Source organism: Mustela putorius, unplaced genomic scaffold (assembly GCF_011764305.1).
Source record: "Mustela putorius furo isolate JIRA1106 unplaced genomic scaffold, ASM1176430v1.1 tig00000450_pilon_pilon_pilon, whole genome shotgun sequence".
NCBI lineage: Eukaryota > Metazoa > Chordata > Mammalia > Carnivora > Mustelidae > Mustela > Mustela putorius.
The window spans coordinates 12,638,542-12,650,890 of record NW_025421385.1 but is presented as its reverse complement, the minus strand read 5'-3'; the positions used below and the strand labels follow the sequence as shown (position 1 = coordinate 12,650,890).

Sequence of the window (12,349 nt, the reverse complement as noted above, 5' to 3'; positions counted from 1 at the left end):
ACTAGACCCCAAAAGAAACTCTAGCTCTCCTGAGATCGGCAATTGCCTAATGGAGGTTAGTAGAGAAAATTCCTATATGAAAAGTCCCTATTCGTTCCATATTCAACAACATCATTGTCCTTAAAATGTTTCCAGCCAGGAAAGATCAGCAAACCTTCTAACAGTAATTTTATTTCCAGTCCTTCCCAACAGAGAACTAGCCTGTGAAGCAGACCACAGAAGGGTACTGCTAATTAAAGATAAATTGGGCAACTTTCTTCAAGCGTTGTCTGATCATCCCTCTTTAATGCCATCACTTAGCGTGCCAAGGAACAAGAGCCAACAGTCAGCAACACAGGGCAGGTTAGTGAGTCTAAAACCAACTCACTCAGTAAAGAAGGCCAGAGGAAAACATAGTAAAGAAGGAGAAATGAAAATACATTCTATGGACTGAATCAATTTACACCCTTAATATGTCTTAAAGCTCATGCCCTTTTTCACAGAAATCTGAATAACACAAAGTTTGCATATAAAGTGCTGCCCATGTAAATCCTGAAATGAGTACAATTTTGTCATGGAATAGTAACATTAATAGACACTGAAAACCTCCTTCAGGAAGGATATAAATTTGGACATCCCTCTCCAACAAAAGATGAGTCAAGCAGGATGATTTTTCTCTTGCATAAAATACAGTAGAATAACCTACATATCTCTTGAATCAGGAACGGTTTCTAGAACTTATTTGTTTTTTAGGTCTGCTCCAAATCCCAGAAATAAAAAATGTATTTCCCCATAGGGATCACCTGCTCCTCAGTGGTCTTTAATCCACCTTTGTCAAGGCGGCTGAAAAGGAGAGAAAGACAGTAGACTCACCATTTGATTGCTGTACCAGTATAGCGATGTTCCCTTCAGCACTACCCAGAACTTTTTCCATTTGTTGCTCAGGAAAGTTCCTTTTTCCTTTTTCTTATACAGCCACCCTTGGCAGTCAGCATGTCCCAGGTCTTTACAGGATATCCTCCTCCGACTCATCGTGAAGAACCCTGCAACAATTACATGAAGAGGTAGGTAGCATATTATCCTGGTTTATGTGACAGAGCGAACGGTAACTGTTAATTATTTACCTGTTGGGAATTGGGTTTTTTACCAAGACACAGGCAAAGTAAATGCAAAAAAAAAAAAAAAAAGACTGATTTCTTTATTTTATTTTTAATCATTCGTTTGGTGCTTAGAAGGTACAAGATAGGACCAAAGAAACAGTGAGACCAGAATGCAAGTGTTAGTCTAAGAATATTATTCAACAAGAATAAGTTGAAAAAATTAAAATCGTGAGGCTGGCAGGCACATCATTGCCCTAACACAGCTCCTTTCAAAATAATAGCAGTCATTATGCAATAGATGGAGAAGGGTTAATGCCCACCTAAACACAGCCACTTCCCGACTCAGTGCCAGCTTTTCTAAGCTTTATTGACATACCACGAGGGATTAATCCAAATGAACAGCATGCCGTCATTTCTTAAAATCGATCCAAAAATAACCAAAAATTTAATCTGTCATCCACCTTCTGATATTAGCATTAAGATAGACAAAAATCTGACCCCAAAGAAGGCATCGGACAGAAAACCCACCCTCACGCACACAAGAAGGGGATAAAGAAACAAAAGAGATCTAATTACCTTGAGTTTTCTTTCTCTGCTTCTGACGCAAAGGAACCTGCTGATAATGCAGGAAGGAAAGAAAAGAGGAAATTTCTGATTGTGTTGTAACATTTGTAAAGAGAGAAGGAGGGAGGGGGTGGCAGTGTTTATGAGCAGGATGGAAGCTAAAAAAAACTCCCAAGCAGAGCTAAAGGGGAGCTACTCGCTGAGGCACAAAATGTGCTAATTAGAATCGGTAGACGTTGAGCTGAACCTGAAGAAAGATACAAGACCCGTAACTCGGCATCTATCACTAATGTTTCCTGTTTCCACCACAAGCAGCTTTCGAGCTATCACTTCAGTTAGGACAGGATGATGTGCACCGGAGTTCTTAAAAATAGTGAAATATTTTCCCTTTGAGTGTGTGTGTGTGTGTGTGTGTGTGTGTGTGTGTAGAAGAAGAAGAAGAAAAAGGAGAAAACCAGATCCTGCTTCTTCTCCTGCAATTTCTAAATAACACCCACTATTTCAATAAACTGGGAAGATAACTGTGATCTCACAATATTACAGGTTCACATCAGATTATTAAATCAAAAAAATTATTAAATCCATGGCCCTACCCCCACATAAGATGATGCATAAACCCCATGAATTAAATATCCCAGAAAAAGAAATTCCACAACCTCTTTTGGTGACATCTAAGCAACTGTCAACTCTACTTATCAGGAAATTCTTATCTACAGCCAGGTTTAAATTACTCATTCTGTCTTTAAGCATCTCTGGCTATTTCTCACATGTCTTAGAGAAAATAAATTAATTTCAACTTCTATGTTATGCTAGCCTTTCAAATATTCACATCAGACAGAAGATAACATATCTGAAGTACACATCTTTCACAATACACTTTAAACAATTGGTGTCAGATCAGACTATCAGCAAAAAGAGATAACAACAAAATAAAATGCTTTCAAATGACCTCGTGTATGTGTGTGCACAGAGACATTTTAGATTAAAGAAGTTTCACTTTTTCTCCACAATATCAAAGCTGAATTTACTCCGATTTAAAAGACTTAATTTTATATGTTTACAAGTAGAGAATTTGAAAACACTGTGCATAATTGCAGAGCTGCTCTCATAGTTGGCATGTAATCACAATACAACATTTTCTAATGTTACTGCAGAGGCACTTGGCTACTATATTCTACATAGTTAATTATCAGTCTACCAGCTATTGTAGATTGTTCTGTAAGTGTGAAGAGGGAATATGATATAGGGGTAAAAAGATGCGATTTGTAAATCCAGAGGCCTGAAATCATCTCCTTACTGTCGTAATTAGTAGCTGTTATTATGCAGGGAAACGTTGATTTACTGCTAAGAACCCACTTCCTCATCTGCAAAAGCAAGATATTTCTAATAATTCTAATCCTATGGGCGTCATAGATATTCAACAAGATTGTATAGGAAAATGCTCCAAAAACTAAAAAACACTGTATTATTACAGACATAAACAAATACTTCATACTAATAAACAAAAGTTTCAGCATTTTTCGGATAAGTAGGACTTGTATTTCCTTCAGCAATGTTGATGAAGTTAATGTGCTTAAATTATATTTCCTGGAAAATCTCATACTGACTTTTTATTTTACAAATGTTAGAATAAAATTTTATCCCTGAAGTCATCAGTAATCCATCCTTGCAAGACACAAGACATAACAAAGGCAGTAACTGCCCTAATTTTTAGGCAAGAATAGATTTATTAGTCATGACACGTGACTACAATTTAAGCATAGGATGACACCAAGGTCCTAGTCTCAGCTCCACTTCCCTGAATCTCTCCCACCCTGACCAGCATCTTGGTCTAAAATTCCCACTATTCCCTCAAGTGGTCTCCTGGGGTCTTTTTACTATGCAATTATCTGAGATCAGGGAAATCAGTTAGTACCATTCAAAAATTTTATCTCAAATACATATATCATTTGGACAGTTAAAACTTAGGTGAGAGGGGTGCCTGGGTGGCTCAGTGGGTTAAAGCCTCTGCCTTCGGCTCAGGTCATGATCTCAGGGTCCTGGGATTGAGCCCTGCATCTGGCTCTCTGCTCGTCAGGGAGCCTGCTTCCTCCTCTCTCTCTGCCTGCCTCTCTGCCTACTTGACATCTCTGTCTGTCAAATAAATCAATAAAATCTTTAAAAAAAAAACAAAAGCAAAAACAAAAAAAAACTTAGATGAGAGCCAGGACTAAAGGCAAAGAAGAGAGTAAATAAATTTAGATGTGGGAACAGAAGCATTCCCAAATGGTTCTGGCCCCAGAAGAACAAGGTGAATCACACTAGTCCATAAAAATAGCAACTCTCAGAAGAACAAAAGAAAGGAAAGTGTCAAGAGGAGAATTGTAGAACCTGTGAAGGGAGGCAGTGCTCAGACCATCTTGCCTCACCGAGAACCAGTGGATTTCCTCCATCGGCCCCTTCTGAGCTCCAGTGGGATTGGGAGCACTCCAGATCTTGCATCCAAACTTAGGGCTGGCTCCAGAAAAAGCCCAAATGAAACTGTAGGTTTTGTCCCGATTTTGCCAAGACAAGCCCTCAGTGTTAGCTAGATTCTTGTGCCTAGGCTGGGTGAAAGTGGGCGCTCCAGGCAGAAGGATGGTGAGCATCTAACACCAAAAAAGGGTTTTATTCAGACTTTTTTAAGGAGGGTAAAGGAGTTTAGTCATTGAGTATACCCTCCTCTGACCATACTTCCCCTAAGACAAATTATTATAAAATCTACATTAACTGTTCAAACTGTTTCCCCCAACCAGAAACAAAGTATATATATTTTAGAAATAACAAATCTTCATTAGTTTCAGTTTCACTTGGTGTATATGAATTTGAAACCTACCTTGGTTTACATGAGAGAATGAAAACAATCTTGAGAACTTCAGTGAGTTTAAGATACATCTTACTCCTCACAACAGGAAGTGGAACCCACGAACTAGTCAGTTTCAAAAAGATCTTATGGTGTGGTTTTTTTTTCACTAGGTAAGTGAAAAAAAGCCAAGCAGCCAGTTGAGCAATGAGATAGTTTTTCAAAAGAGGAATTATAATTCATTATAATAACAAGTATCCAGAGCCTAATAAAATCTTCCCATTGGGATGCTGTGGGTAAAAGTGAAGAATTACTCTAAATTCTGAATTTGAACTAACTTGGTTCTAAAATATGGGGGAATTTTTTCTTTTAAATATTTACTTCTGGGGCGCCTGGGTGGTTCAGTGGATTAAGCCTCTGCCTTCAGCTCTGGTTATGATTTTAGGGTCCTGGGATCGAGCCCCACATCAGGCTCTCTCCTCAGCAGGGAGCCTGCTTCCCCCTCTCTCTCTGCCGTCCTCTCTGCCTACTTGTGATTTCTTTCTGTCAAATAAGTAAATAAAATCTTTAAAAATAAATGAATATATATATATATATATTTCTTTTCTACTGGAAAATACTTTTATAAAATGGTTACAAAAATTCATTTGTTTACTAATAATTTAAAAACACAGATAAACATGCAAAGGAGCAAGTACAAAATATAAAAAGGGAACTCCTTTGATGTTGAATGATGATGGTAACACCCAAGTTACAGGTAATTAGTACAGTGACTTCTGATCTATATAGTAATTGGTAAATCTTGCAGGTACAATTTGCTCCCATGATATACTAAAACCCAAAGAAAGATGGTTTCTCATTCTATGAAACTTCATAATGATCCTGGTCTTTAGCAAAACTGTACAGTGATATGCTAGTTAATGGGCCCTGATTTCTAGCATTTACCAGTCTCCATGGTGTGAAGCCTCACGTCATTGTCAATTTCAAACTACCAATACTTTAACCACGCCACAAAATTTCTAAATGTTTTATAGTCAAGTCAATTCCAGCTGACAGAGCTGTTAGGAATGTTTCTCCACAAATGGCTTTTTCCCAAAAAGACTTTTTCTCCTTCCTGGAAAATTAAACTCAACTTTATAAAGGGAATTTTAAAGCTTTCCATTATTAAAATTTTACCTGAGAAAATACATGAAAATCTCATTTCTTTTTTTTCAGAAGACTAAACACCTTAAATATTACTTAATAATTCATGTGACATGAAAATCTCTAGTGAAAAATGGAGACAGATAATAGACATTCTAATAATAATAGGCAGTAGTAGAAAACAATGACAGCTGGAAGATATATAATGTTTGCTATATGCCTGCACTGCCCCGAATCTTTTTGCGAATACCAGGATTGAATCTTCACAATTATTGTGGTTTAAGTGCTATTCTTATCCCCATCTTAAAGAAGAAGAAAATTGAAGAAATTGGATTCAGGAATTTGCACAAAGTCAGAAAAGTAAATGGTAACATGAAGATATTTATTTCAAGAATAAAACTCGCAATGTGGTAGCCTCTTATGATATTTCTGTGTTTGATGTTGATGTTATATAAAGGAGTAGGACAGGAAAGCAAGGACTAGAGTATGACGGAAAGGAATGAAAGCAGGGTGACTAGGAAGAAGAGGAGAAGAAGGGGGGAAGGAAAGAGGGGAGAAGGAGCCAGGGAGAGGAGCCAGAGAAGTGAGCAGGGGTTGGAAGGGGAAGTTGCAGAAGAGGAAAAGTGAGAATGCAGAAAGTCAGGGAGAGTGGAATGCCAGGGGAAATCCTGGAGTTTCTAGCTAAAATAATTGAATAAATGACAGCAATATAGACTGCATAGTTTTAAATATACACGCTCAGGAGTAAACATCGAATGTGATGTGCACCTGAGGCATCCAAGTGGAAATGCTCTGTATGTATTGTACTTACGGGTCTGGGATTTGGAGACAATCTGGAATAAAGATATAAAATTGGGAATCATCCATGCATAGAGAGTAGAAACCTTGAGCTGGGATGAGATCACTCATGTGTGTAGAAGGACAAGGAATTGAAGTCAGAATCTGAAAGAGGCCCAATCTGTTACACTGAGCAAAAGAGCCAATGAAAAGATACAGAAAATCAGATAGGGGAGATTACAGGAGTGAGGAAGAGTTCCAAAAGAAAGGTGAGTTCACAGCAGGGAGCCGTTTCCCTCTCTCTCTCTGCCTACTCTCTGCCTACTTGTGATCTCTCTCTCTGTCAAATAAATAAATAAACAACAAAAAAAAAAAAAGGTGAGTTCAAACCATCAAATGCTGCTGATATAAAAGAGAAAGATCCACTCTCAGATATATACTGAAGCCCAAAGAAACACAAGCCTGGAGGCACAATGGAAGTCACAGACAGCAGTTAATTGCAACACGGTGGTGGTAGAGCACAACTGTAGGAAGTTGAACGTGTGTGGGTATGTGAGTGGATAGACAGTGTCACTCTCATTTACTGCTGTGCTCTATCAGAACCAGAGCTGTATGGAAAAAAAACCTCAGAAACACTATGTTGAAAATTAACTATTGTTTGTAGTATTGTTAAATATTTCTTATAAGTACTAAAATTGCAATTGCCTAGGAACGGTAAACACCTCAATGTAAACTGGGGTGAATGACACAGAAATAGTAAAAAGAAGGCATCAATAGGAAAACACACTGTATTTACGTTTTATTACTTTAAAAATAATATCAAGGGGTGTATGGGTGGTTCAGTGGGTTAAGTGTCTGACTCTCAATTTCAGTTCACGTCGACCTTCCCCCTGCTCCCTTTCTTTCTCAAATAAACAAATAACTCCTTAAATTTTTTAAAAAATAGTTCATAACAACAATGTAATGTCCACAATAGCCAAACTATGGAAGGAGCCGAGATGTCCTTCAGTAGATGAATGGATAAAGAAGATGTGGTTGGTGTATTCAATGGAGTATTAGCCATCAGAAAGGATGAATGCCTACCATTTGCATCAACCTTCATGGAACTGGAGGGGGTTATGCTAAGTGAAATAAGTCAAGTGGACAAAGACATTTATCATTTGTGTTCACTCATGTATGGAACATAAGGAATAGCATGGAGGACCACAGGGGAAGGGAGGGAAAACTGAATGGGAAGAAATTAGAGGACACAAACCATGAGGGACTCTTGACTCTTGGGAAACAAACTGAGGGTTAAAGAATTGAAGGGTGTAGCGGTGAATGGGGTAACCAGGAGATGGGTATTAAGGAGGGCACCTGTGGTGATGAGCGCTGGGTGTTATACACAACTAATGAATCGTTGAACACTACATCAAAAACTATTAATGTACTATATTATGGCTAACTGAACATAATAATAAAAAATATAAATAAATAAATAAATAAATAATTTTTAAGAAACATCAAAAATTAAGAAAGAAAAAAAGGAACAAATGTGTACTCAATGAATTAGAATATGAATATAGTTGATGCTTCTTTAACTTTTTGGATATGCCCAAATTGCTTTCAAGAAGGCTACTTAAAGGGACGCCTGGGTGGCTCAGTTGGTTAAGCCTCTGCCTTCGGCTCAGGTCATGATCCCAGGGTTCTGGGATCGAGCCCCGCATCGAGCCCCGCATCGAGCCCCGCATCGAGCCCCACATCGGGCTCCTTGCTCGGCAGGGAGCCTGCTTCTCCCTCTCTCTCTGCCTGCCTCTCTGCCTACTTGTGATTTTTGTCAAATAAATAAATAAAATCTTTAAAAAATATGAAAAAGGAAAAATTATTAAAAAAAAAAGAAGGCTACTTAAAAAAAAAAAGAAGGCTATTTACAATCTCCTGCAATATATAAAATGTCTAGTTCTCTGCAACCTCAAGTGTATTTTGGTGACTTATTTCACAATTTCAGAAATCTTTTCACTTCTTTTTTTTTTAACTATTCCATTAAGTTCTGCCCCTGATTTATTATTCCTATTTCTTCAAATTGCTTTTTATCTACTCTGTTACCCTTTTTCTGATTGCTACAGAAAATATTAACCTCATTTATTATTATTCTTTGTTTTTAGTAATATACTTAGAGCTATAAATTTACATCCAAATTCTACCTATACCTCCCTGTTTTTCAATTCTAAGTAATTTCTTTCCATCCACTGAGATATTCTAGAGTGTACTTGTAAATTTCCTAACATATGAGAAATTTTTAATAATTATTTTCTTTTTGAGTTCTAACTTCATTGATTTTTGTTCAGAAAGCATAATCTTTATGACATCAATTTCTTAAAATGTTAGCATTTATTTGTGACTTACTACATAGTCAAATTTTGTAAGCATTCTTTGTAAATCTCAAAGTTGCTAATTTTGTTCCCTAAGTATTTTCTATTTCTATGCGAGTTTTGTCACCAGAGCTATAACTTTGTTAGTATTTCGATTCCTTTATTTTCAATCTTTCTGTGTGGCATTTTTGTGTGTATGGTTTTTTATTTGTTTATTCTTGCTATTTCTTTTCTTTTCTTAATTTTGCTGTTTCTTTTATAAGCAGTCTATAACTAGATTTTTATTTTTAAAATTATGATTACCTGTGCCTCTTGATAGGTATTTAATCTACTAACATTTACTGTAACTTCATCTTGTGTTTTCAGTTTACATTTATTTTTTCCCTTTCTTTCATTTCCTTACATGCTATTCCACTGATGCTCAGTTTAGTATTTCTAAATTCATGGAGAATAGAATGTGTAATCCAGCACATTTTTAACTCCTGCTTCAGTGTCTTCTCTGTTGGCATGATAGTAGTCTAGATTTTTATTTTTCTATTAAAATGTTATAATTATCATTACTCATCAATGGACAATTAAATTTAGTGACGTTATCAATTTCTGTGATCTTCTGTGTATCCTTTATCAAATTTCTATCTGTAGGATTCACTTTTCTTTTTATTAGGTACCTCCTTTAACAGTCCTTTTATTTTTATTTTTTTTCCCTAGCTTTATTGAGGTATGATTCATATGCAAAAAACATACATAATTAATTACACATACAACCTGGTGAGCTTAGACATATGTACACACTCATGTTACAGTCAAATGTATCTATCACCTCTAAAAGCTATATCTCCCCCTTTGGTAAGAAAACAACATGAGATCTACCCTTCTAAAAATTTTTTGGGTGTACAATACCTTATTTTAACAGTCCTTTTAATGGGGATTTGTAGGTAGCATATTCTTGATCTTTATGTAAATAGTAATGTCTTTATTTTGTCTGCAAAATTGAATTATAGCTTAGCTGAGTATAAAATCATTTTCATATGACACTTTGAAGATTCTGATCATCTGTCTTCTCTCATTTATTATATTGATGAAATCGCTGCTATGAGTCTGTCAGTCTTTGTACATGACCTATCTTTTCACTCTTTTTTTTTTAAAGATTTTATTTATTTATTTGACAGAGAGAGATCACAAGTAGGCAGAGAGGCAGGCAGAGAGAGAGAGGAGGAAGCAGGCTCCCTGCTGAGCAGAGAGCCCGATGCAGGACTCGATCCCAGGACCCCGAGATCATGACTCGAGCTGAAGGCAGCGGCTTAACCCACTGAGCCACCCAGGCGCCCCTCTTTTCACTCTTTTAATACATATTTATCATCCTTGATATTCTGCAGTCCCACTCCCTCCTTCTCTCCACTGTACCCATGGCTCCTTCTTCATCAGTTTGGAGATTACTCTACTGGGTGCAGAATCATTCCTACAGTCATGTCCTGAGATGAACATAAAGTATCTTGCATATCCAGTCACAGATCTAGCTGGTGACTAGTTTCGGCTCCTGATTTTGAAGTTGGGTCCCTGTCTCTTCCCTCCCTAACCTTTAGGGGGCTAATTGCATAACCCATGCACTGGTCTGACAAATGTTTTCATCTTTAGCCCCTTTCACAATTGGGGGAACCCTCATTTACTGGTCACCAAGAAGTGAACATGGCTCCCCTCATATTTAGTGGAGCATTTTTTCTACCCCCTTAATCCAGGCCAGGAGGCAAACTACTTCCTGCCTCCAAACAAAGTATCCATTAGGCCCATAGCTTCAGTCTTGTTAGCTGCTTTTCATTTCTGATCCACAGACATAATTTTTGTATTGTTGAACCAATCTGTGCTTTTTTTGGTTTTCCATGTTTCTCTTTGTCTAGCATTGCTCTGTTTCCAACAGAATGGAATATCAAAGTGTGAACTCACAGGACGATTATTGGATGGGAGTCATTATTAAGAGTCCATCTTGAAATCACAGTTCAAATGACAAGAAATTCCCTTTCCATAGTAGCCTTAATATACCAACAATATATCCATTCATTTCCTTTTCTGGCACTTTAAACTTTATTCTATTATGTAGAAATGTCAGTACTTTGACAACTCCATACTTTTGAATACTTTATTCCCTACTCCATTTTTCATCTGGTTAAGGCTTTCTCATCTTTTCTGACCCAATTCAAATGCCACCTCCACCATGAGGCCTTCCCTGACTTAGCAGCTAGCTCCTATAAGAATCTTCTATTCATGCAGTGATCTTTATTTATAGTCATTGTAATAACTGATTCACATCTCCCAAAAATATTCATGATAAGTGCTGTTTCTATCTTCCATTCCGCAAATAAGAAACCTCATCTCAGTAAAGTTAAGTAACATCTCCTTAGATCAAATTTAAATAGTAACAGAGCCAGGTCAGTTGGCTACTAAGTCTGTAAGTGTAACTCTATGTTACTTTGCTTATTTATTCTGTCTCCTATATTCCACAACACTTTCCTGATGCTCTGAAGTGGATATTATAATTTATCTGCTTATATATCTGTGTGGTACATACATGATGGTAACCCTATCCACTCAATGGTCCAACCCAGAACCTATGAGTAAGCTCAGACAGGCCCTTTCCCTTAGTTCACACATTTACTCAGTTACTGTCCCTGTTAATGTTGCTTCTTGAAGTTTTCAAATCTTTCATCAGCTCTGTAGTTGAGTGGCTGCAACTCTGAAGAGTCCATGACTGGCCAAGACTTTAAAGTAGAATTGATGTTCTTGAACATGTCCTGACTTCAAAACCTAGCACTTAGTCCTATGTCTGATACACAGGGGGTCCTCAATAAATGCTTACCAAAAGATGAAGGTCAATTTTAGGTCAATTTTTACTTCATATGATGCCTAACTAGCAGTCTTGGCACAGGGAAGATTTGACAAATATCCAGAAAGCCATCGACTGCTTGTTTAGTCAGAGCTGAAAAATACCACCACTAAATAACACCAGCAGAGTTAAGCAGCATAAGATTGCTCCAATACCTTCCTCAACCCCCAAAGCCCCACATGCACAGAAAAAAGCCTCTAGGATTGATTGAAATTCAATTTGAACTCACCTGAAGTGTTGACCCTTACTATTTCCTTCTAGGTAAAACAAACTTGTGTTGACCAGATCTCTACTTTTATCTAAAATGCCATTTCCTCAAAAACTATCACAGCTTTTTCCAGCATCCTGTTTTAATCATATCCTCCAAATACTAAGAACCTAAAACCAAAGAAATAAGAATGCATGGAGTGGAGGAGGAGGGACTTGTGAGAGGGACGAAATTTTCCAGTGGCAGCTAACAAGACCCTACCCAGGAGTCTATGCCCCAAACAGCTGACAGGCACTGCTCTGCTGGAAGTCCTACTTGGAACAGCAAATGTGTTAAACATTCTCCGAGCTCTGATCTGTATGTCGGGCTTATGCACAACATCGTTGGCAAAGCCATTTTAACACAGCATTATGTTCATGTAGCCTAAAAAACAAGCTGCCAAAATGTGAGCTCTTTTTAGTTGATCAAAAATGTGAAAAATAAATTCCTCACTTCAACCCTGAATTATCCCCACATCCCTGAGACATA

General features: G+C 37.4%; 1 protein-coding gene across 9 annotated transcripts in view; it reads right to left on the bottom strand.

Annotated features, from left to right (window-relative positions):
- IPCEF1 (interaction protein for cytohesin exchange factors 1) overlaps positions 1 to 12,349 on the bottom strand; it is a 124,999-nt gene that overhangs the window by 75,097 nt on the left and 37,553 nt on the right. For 3 of the 9 annotated variants that reach the window (XM_045080158.1, XM_045080167.1, XM_045080161.1), the window contains exons 3-4: positions 1,656 to 1,695; positions 853 to 1,022 (exon numbers count right to left, since the gene is read on the bottom strand). In XM_045080158.1, coding sequence (XP_044936093.1) covers positions 853 to 1,022; positions 1,656 to 1,695 — 210 coding nt within the window. Of the gene's footprint in view, positions 1 to 852; positions 1,023 to 1,399; positions 1,636 to 1,655; positions 1,696 to 4,497; positions 4,572 to 12,349 lie in introns of those variants that run through there. The other 6 variants (XM_045080163.1, XM_045080159.1, XM_045080166.1 and 3 more) reach the window with 6 other exon arrangements.